The sequence below is a fragment of the Apodemus sylvaticus genome, chromosome 1 (genome assembly GCF_947179515.1).
Source record: "Apodemus sylvaticus chromosome 1, mApoSyl1.1, whole genome shotgun sequence".
NCBI lineage: Eukaryota > Metazoa > Chordata > Mammalia > Rodentia > Muridae > Apodemus > Apodemus sylvaticus.
In genome coordinates, this window is record NC_067472.1 from 206,268,175 (window position 1) to 206,276,550 (window position 8,376).

An 8,376-nucleotide genomic window follows, 5' to 3' on the forward strand; every position below is an offset into this window, starting at 1 on the left:
TGGGCACAGTGGTGCATGGTCCATCAAGCTTTGCCCTTCCCTGCAGCACTGGGGAGGCCGAGGCAAACAGAAATCAAGGAAATCAAGGTCATCCTAGGGAATTCTAAAACATCCCAAGGTGTGTGCGTGTGTGTGTGTGTGTGTGTGTGTGTGTGTGTGTGTGTGTGTATCTCAAAACAAATAAGTAATGAATGACTGTAGGAATACCCAAACAAATCAAAAGAGATAAAGATTAACTGATAAATTTATTTCAAGAGAGCATGAAATATAAACAAATCAAGGAGTCATTACTGGATACGTTTTGAGAATTCAATAAAGAGAGAAAAACACTGATGACAATTTATATGCTACTGAAAAATGAACATTTGTGTAAGTCTAAAACACTATGGAAGCCCTATGGATAAAATAAGTCATGCATGGGATTATGTTATCAAGGCTAGAAGGCCAGATAGAGACGTAGGATCATTCAGTCAAGAACAAACATCAGTTAACAGAAACCCCAGCTTGGAACATCCTTGGCTTACTACATGTCTGCCCTGCAGAAGTCAGGAGCCTTAGACAGTGATAGAGTGGGGACCCCTTCACACTGGGGGGCACTGGCACATTATGCCTTGGAGAAATGGCTATTTCTAACAATAGGAATTTGTTGCTAGAAATTTCTCCATGTTGTCACTGAATTTTGTTGAATTCTAATAATGAACCTCAAGGTGGGATCAGCCACCCATCCTTAATAAGGCAATTAAAAGAGCTAAAAGAATACAGTAAGAAGAAAGCTATTTATTTGGGATAGAGAGTAAGAGGAGAAGTAACACACGTTTGCCTTTTGTCTTCAGTTCTTCAAGGGCTGCAGCTTACTTGTTGGTCTTTGATCGTCTGAAGCCTGACTTCATGGTTCTGTCTGAATTGAGATGAACATTTAAATAGAAAACCGATGATAAGTATATGTAAGCAGTCCCAACCAGGATATAACTCCACCTACCCAACTCCATCATTGTCTAAGTTCAAGTCCATCAAGTAGTGTGGTGTAATAAGGTGAAATCTCTTCCCACAGAGATCGTTCCCCTTTGGCTAGGGCCTCTTCCTTCCCTCATCATGAAACCCCTGGGGCAGATTCCCTTTTTAAGTGGAAGTTCATTGTTTCAATCATCAAATGGGCTGAGAGATACAAATGGCTCTTAAAATAGCCTCCTTTCTGCCAACTGGGCTATAATATGCAAAAATTATTGGGTACAGCCAGCATATAAGACTAATTCCTGCAAGTATTATATTTATGAGAGCATAGAAAGGCCTAAGATCAATCTCTGAGTGCGGTAGGATCCCATTTTGATTATGTAGAAGTTACAAACTGGCTTGGATCTGGTGAATCTATGAACAGTGGGAGACTTGAGTGTGAGTCTTGTTGAGGACAGCACTGGACAGAGGGTGCATGTGAGTGTAAGGTTTCACTACTGTGTAAAATAAGGAACAACCCAAACTTTACAGCAGTGTCAAATGTCGTGGTTGGAGCCTATTTAGAAGAATTCTGTCCCAGCCTCCATTAACAGTGAGATGCAGAGGGACAGGGCCAACCCCTGTGTGAGAGGTGCTTTTTTTCATCCTCTTCCTAAGACCCAGGGATCACCAAGCAAGTTGCCTCAACTGCTTCCAGATTATACAATCTAATGGAACTAATCATGTCTGGAGTTTTAGGTTGTGTCACTGGATCACAGGAATCCCCTTGATGAACTGTGACATTTTGAGATGTAGGTACATATGATAAAGCCATTAGACAGCACAGATTGTGTCACCTCCTTCTTACAAATGAGAACATAAGCCACAGGAGGACTGTGAGCCACACTAGGAGGACGGTGACATCAAAAGTGATACAGAGGAAACAAGTAAGACTTTGGGGATAGCAGACTTGTCCTGCTACCTTTAACCCCTGGGGAATCAATATAGCGTTGCAAGATGTGTTTCTTTCTGTCTCTTGCCTTACCACCCACACCAACATTACAGAAGTCAAGATACATAGAGAGAAACACAAGTGGGACACACCTTGACAGTGTTGGGGGGGGAGCGCATGCGTGTGTACGTGTGCATGGGTGTGGGTGTGTGTGGTGTACAGGGTGTGGACATATTATGGAGCCTACGAGGAAAGGTTATTCCTTCTGATTTCTATACCAGGTATGAGGAAAGGCAGAAATTGAGGTGGGAACGTAAGAGAATCAGTGACCTGGGCAGTGCAGCCACATACTTTCCTGAAATGAAGGGACAGGGGATGAGTGACAGGAAAGGGGTAACAGTAGTAAAAATGTGAGTGTCAGCAACAATGGGAGTTAAAATGACTTCCAAGACTCCATGGAGCAAAATCTAAATGACTGCCTGGGGAGTGTCACTCTGAGAACACACAGCAGCATCTCTCAGATGCTCATGCACTTGTCTTTCCAGGTGGATAAGGAATATATCAGAGAAATGGGGCAAAGGTCATAAACTCCAGGATGTGTAGGGAGTAGGCACCGTCAGAATACTAGAACTCTAAATGTAAGTTTTAGTCTCTGAAAGGGTTCTAAGACATCCATTCATAAATACATTCTCTACCCCCACCATCCATTCATAATCCAATCTACCACCACCCATTTGTCCATTCATTACTAATTCCTTTCTTCCTTCATCATAAAAGAATTGCATGAGCTGCACACTAGACTCTGTGACTTGCAGGATCTTGATGGGGGGATGAGGCAAAGCCTTCTCCTCCCTATGCTTCAAGAGGTGTGAACCTACCACACTAGAAAATCTATGACCTGAAGCTCAGAGCATTGTAGTAAGAAAATTAGGCTGGAGGGGGGGTGGGTTCAGATTTCAATTAATACTTTTATTACAAAGTCAAAACTGACTGCAATTAATACTTTTATTACAAAGTCAAAACTGATGATTGATTTGTTGATTCCATTGCCTGGACCAGACTCTCCCTGCAAGACTGTGATGCCTAAACCAGAAAATTTCTGAACCCACAGCAATCCTCTGACCCACCGATAGTAGATAGTGACTCCTGTGGTAGATAGGTTTGGACTGTGGATATATATAGTCATTTTGACTTCTGATGTGCCACACGTAGCCTGTATAACCTTCATTCAACCAGCGTCTTTGCTGTCTCTCAGATTCCCTACAGTAATACACATGGTAACGTATTTCCCTGTCTATAAGTGAAATTCAAATATTATTAATATCCTAAACTTGAGACTGAAGAGCTGTTAAAATCGGGGGTGCACATTCTTATTGGCCTAAAGAAGAGACTTCCCTGGGCTGAACTCCTGAGGACAAGCAGTTGCCAAGAGGACCTATTTTCCCTTGGGGATCCAAACTTTCCTGTGAAGACTCTGGACTATCAGGACAGTCGGTATGTGGTACGGCCACCATCCAGCTGTTCTGTCCATGCTGAATCTCATGAACAGGAAATGCTGAAATGACCTAGCCTAATCACGATTGTCATGACATATAGTGGGCTTTTCCACATGCTCCAAGACTTTGATGCAGAATGTCACATTGCTTCCACTCATCTTAAGCAGGTGGTCAAACTCAAGCAATGCCATGAAGCTTTCCCAGCGCCATGTTCAGAGTGAGAGCCCAGAGAGTCTGAGATAAGGATGACATCTTTGGATAGAGTTGTCATACTACTGTCTGCAGGTTCCAGTCAGGTCAAGGCTTCTGAGGTATTTCAGTTTGCTGCCATCATGTGTGTCTTTTACTGAATGTCCAAACCCAAGTGAGAGTCCACAGTCCAGAGAGGAGAAAAGTACAGTCCAAGCCTCACTGCCCTAGGTACACAGAGAAGAATAAACCCCACCATCACCCAGCAGTCACAGAGCATCACTTACTGTTTACTTGGAAGTCGAAAATAACCCATTCTGATTTCAAATCGACAGATATGGTTCGTAGGGTGTAAATCCCTGTGTCTTTCTGCTTGACATTCAAGAGAAGCAAGGATCCATCATTGCGTACTTTCACTCTGTTAGAATATGCATGCCCCAGCCTGGTTGAGTTGGTGAGGAATGAATGGCTTGCTATCTTCAAATGGCTAAGTGGAAGTACTCCTTTGTGCCAGGCAAAGCCTTGAAGTTTTTCCGGCATATTAAAAACCCACAGAAAAATATTGTTGCTTTTTTCATCCCAAAGTGGCACCATCTGAATTATGAGTTGAGAAGGGGTAAGATGCTTCTTGTAGAATAACAGCGGGCCTAAATGAAAAAGAGAGAGAGAGAGAGAAATAGAAAAAACCTCCCAAACGTGGTTTGTCTGCAATTGGTGGAAAGAAAGATTTCTGAGTCCTGAGTAGGTATGTCCATCACTCAGGCTTGGTGTGTGGGTGAAGCTGTGTCTATCCTACTTGGTGGAGGTCAGCACACAAATTTCATGCCCTCAGTTCCCTTGAACTTCTGTATGGGACTTTGCTCTTGTCTGTCTGTCTGACTCACCATTCACTGGCTTCAGGTCTCTGCTCACACCCACAGTGTGTAAAGGAGAGTGCCTGCACAAGCAGTTTCCTCGACGGAAGCTGGGTCTACCCACTGATGTCATTTACACGGGAGCACTTATGGTGCGTTCTCAATGCCCTTGCTCCTGTTTCTTGCCATCCAGTTGAAGACTTTGTGGCCTGGGACCAGTATGATAATCTTGGAAGACCCAATGCCCAGAAAGTGCTTAATGGATAAATGAATGAATGGATAGATAGATGTGTGCTCCGGGTCACTGTGTGTCCATGCATTAAATTAACAGATTCTCAGGTTCTAAGATAACTAAAGTTTTTATACCCTGATTTAATTTATTTTTATTCACTCTTTGTACTGAGGAAGGGAACATGCACTTAAACACGTATCAGAGTATGAGTGAGCGGGTGCATGCCACAGTATATATGTAGAGGTCAGAAGACAGCTTGTGTGACTGAGATCTTTCCTTCCACTATGTGGGATAAGAAGAATGAACTCAGGTCATCGGGGATGACAACAAATGCTGATATCCACTGAGTCAGCTCACAGTTTGTTTTTCATTTGAATAGCTTTCTTGTCACAGGGGTGGACATTAGTCTTCAGAGTACACTTGCCAAGGTAATCAATGAACTTGATAAATGAGCAATGCAACTTTTCTCTCCCTATCTTACCATTTCCTGTTCACTGAGAGCTTCCAGATGCTGAGCAGCTGTCTACCTTCCTGTGACTTCTTATCTCATGTTGCACACAGAAACACTGAGTCTCCTCTGAAGCCAGTGTCCTCTCCAGGAGACTCCAGACAATTGCTCAGCTAACCTCTTCTCACACAGGGATAGGGAATAGTAGTCAGATTTCCCACCACTGTGTGTACATTTTCAGGGAGATTAAGGGGCCAAGTCCACTGACTCTGATGGCTGCTCTGTTCTCCCTCCTTTGAGAACAACCTTCACCTCCAGAAGTGCCCTGAGCCTTGTTGTTCTGAAATCAGCTCTTCTGTCCTCCCTTACTCTGAGCGGAGTCTGGGACAGGGGTCTGGATCCAGGGTTACTGAACATCCCCTAGTTTCTCATCTCTTCCAGAACTCAGGTGCAGGTTCATGGTGGGAGGCCCAAGGGTCTGGGTTGAGGCTGACATCCTTGTCTGAGTTACTCAGCACAAGTCCACCTCTCTGCTGGTGCAGTGGAGTCAGGGATTCTAGTCTATGAAAGCTTGTCTCCAAAATGCGTGTCCTGCACTTAATCCTCAAACAGCACAAAGACACAATGCAGAGGGGATGCAGATCCAGTTCAGGATCTTTTCTGAATGTACAATGGACTGAACCCCACCAAACAATAGAGTTCACAAAAAAAATTGACTTACTGTGGACAAAGAATTCTGCACGAATCATTTCAGGTCTTGAGGTTGAATCAATTGTTCTTAGAGTGTAGTATCCTGAGTCTTTTCTGGTGACACTCTTGATCAGCAGAGATCCATTATTGAAAACTGTCTCTCTACCACTGTGCGCAAGTCCCACCACAGTAAAATTGGTAGCTACCACATGACTTGCAATTTCACTACACTTGAATGGTGCAACTCCTGTGTACCAGGAAACGGCTTTAACATTCTTCGGCAGGTTGTGCACAAACAAAAGAACGTTTTCCCCTTCAACGGCAATGGGAGGCACTGATTTAATGGTGAGCTTGGAAGTAGTAGGAAGCAGCCAGGATGTTAAAAGGGTGACTAGAAGTGAAGAGAGAAATTCCATGAACATTGGGCCCTCTTTGTTTGATGGAAAGATGAGTGAGCTCTGTGCCTTGAGTGGACAGCTCATCACTCAGTCCATGTTGGTAGGTGAGAGTGGCGCCTTTGTACTTGGAAGAGGTGAGCAACATAACCTCCACTACCCCATCAGTGGCCCTGAACCTGTTCCGTTCTGTGTATGGAACTGTATGGAACTCACTCTCTCTCTCTCTCTCTCTCTCTCTCTCTCTCTCTGTGTGTGTGTGTGTGTGTGTGTGTGTGTGTGTGTGTGTGTGTGTGTATACACATATGTATACAGAGAGAGAGACAGAGACAGAGAGAGAAAGAGAGATACAGAGACAGAGAGACAGAGAGAGGTTATATATATATATATATATATATATATATATATATATATATATATATATATATATATAGAGAGAGAGAGAGAGAGAGAGAGAGAGAGAGAGAGAGAGAGAATCTCTCTGTATAGCCCTGGCCATCCTGGAACTCTGTAGGTCAAACTGGCCTTGAATTCTGAAATCCACCTGCCTCTGCCTCCCAAGTGCTTGGATTAGAGGCATGCACCACCACTGCCCGGCTGTCCTTGGGTATATTAAGGACTCCCCACATTGCCCTCAGCTTCCTGCTTGGGCTGAGATGATGTCGCCTGTTACCTCTTACTCTAGAGATCTTCACTTTCTTTTTTCTCTGTTCTCTCTTGTTCTGAGTTCTATGATTTTACTTCTAGATGGCCTTTCTAGTCTAACTTACAGTCCACTAGTCTAGGGCTTAATTAGAACAAGATGAATCTGACCTCTTTGGAAGACCCAGAACTTATAAAGGCCTGGATACCTTTGAATGAGTAGGAGAATGCATGTGTCAGGGATATGCCTATCCAGGAGTACATTTGCAAAATTCTAAAATAGGAAACTAATGATACCTTTAGTACAAGAGTTTGGTATAGTTCGTATGTGAGGGGTAAGTGAATGCTTATATTTCTGTGCACTTGTGTGCATTTGTTTATAGGTAAATGTATACACTGTGTATATATAGAAGTCAGACAACTTGTATGTGTTTGGGAATTGAATTGATATCTTAAGATTAGCAGCGAGCAGCATGACCATTAAGTCATCTCAATGGGTCTCCCTATTTTGGTTTTTAATTGGACAGTCACTCTCATGGTTGGGGACATCAGACCTGAGAATATATCTGTCTGTGTGATTGACTTGGAATAGAAAACAATGGTCCTGTTTTGCCATTATACTATCTTGTGTCACTTACAGCTGCAGAGTGCCTGTCCCTGTCTGGGTCCTCCTCCCAAAACCCTGAATCTGTCCCCAGGTTCTTGTCTTCTTCCAGGATGTCAGCAAGGCTCTGAGCTTCCCTTAGTGCCAAAAGAGTAGCCTCCTCACCTGTGAGCAGGAGACCCTGCCAGGATGTGCAGTCTTCACAGGAAAGTACAACAGAACCCATCATGACATCTGGATCTGCCACCTTCTCCGTGAAAAGCTTCAGCTCCTGTGCTGTGTCCACACTCTGCTCTCCTGTCAGTTCTGCTGTCCTTCCTTCCTTTTATCTGAGTCTCCTCCCAGGTAGGAGCCCTTTATATGGGCTGGGGATCTTTCCTGTGTACAAGACATATCAGTTCATTTTCTCCTATCTCCTGTCTCCTACCATTCTCCCCTTTCCTCTCATTATGTCTCAGTCCACAAGGCTGCACATTGAGCAATGAAGCTGAAATATCTTCTCAGGCACTCATATAGCCTTAAATGGACATATGTTGCTGTGCGGTTTGCATACAAACAGAAAACCATGTAGGATACAAATGAATATGCTTTATATGCTTCCCAGAAAACTAATTGTTCAAACTTTCTGCTACCATGATAAACAACCTGATCAAAAGCAGCTTAAGAGGACAATGAATTTTCAGGCCAGTCACAAAGGTCAACTCCATCGTTGAGGGAAGTCAAGGTGCACATAAGAGACAATAATCTGGAGTCAGGAACTAAGGATCAATGCTGTTTTACAGGTCATTCAGTGGTACTCTCCCTTCTAATGTCCTTCTCTGTGAGTCTCTGTCATTCTGTTTCTGTCTCTGTGTCTTTCTCTCCCTCCTTTCCTCCTTCCCTCCCTCCTTTCCTCCCTCCCTCCCTCAATTTCTCTCTCTCTCTCTCTCTCTCTCTCTCTCTCT

The 8,376-nt window shown here is 43.7% G+C and overlaps 1 protein-coding gene across 1 annotated transcript; it reads right to left on the reverse strand.

Moving 5' to 3' along the window:
* Nucleotides 1-886: 886 nt before the first annotated feature.
* On the reverse strand, nt 887-7,661 carry LOC127683994 (carcinoembryonic antigen-related cell adhesion molecule 3-like). The gene is made up of 4 exons (XM_052181006.1): nt 7,598-7,661; nt 5,823-6,182; nt 3,855-4,214; nt 887-894 (listed from the first exon to the last, which is right to left on the reverse strand). Exons 1-4 carry the CDS (start codon nt 7,659-7,661, stop codon nt 887-889), a joined length of 792 nt encoding a protein of 263 aa, XP_052036966.1.
* Nucleotides 7,662-8,376: the final 715 nt, after the last annotated feature.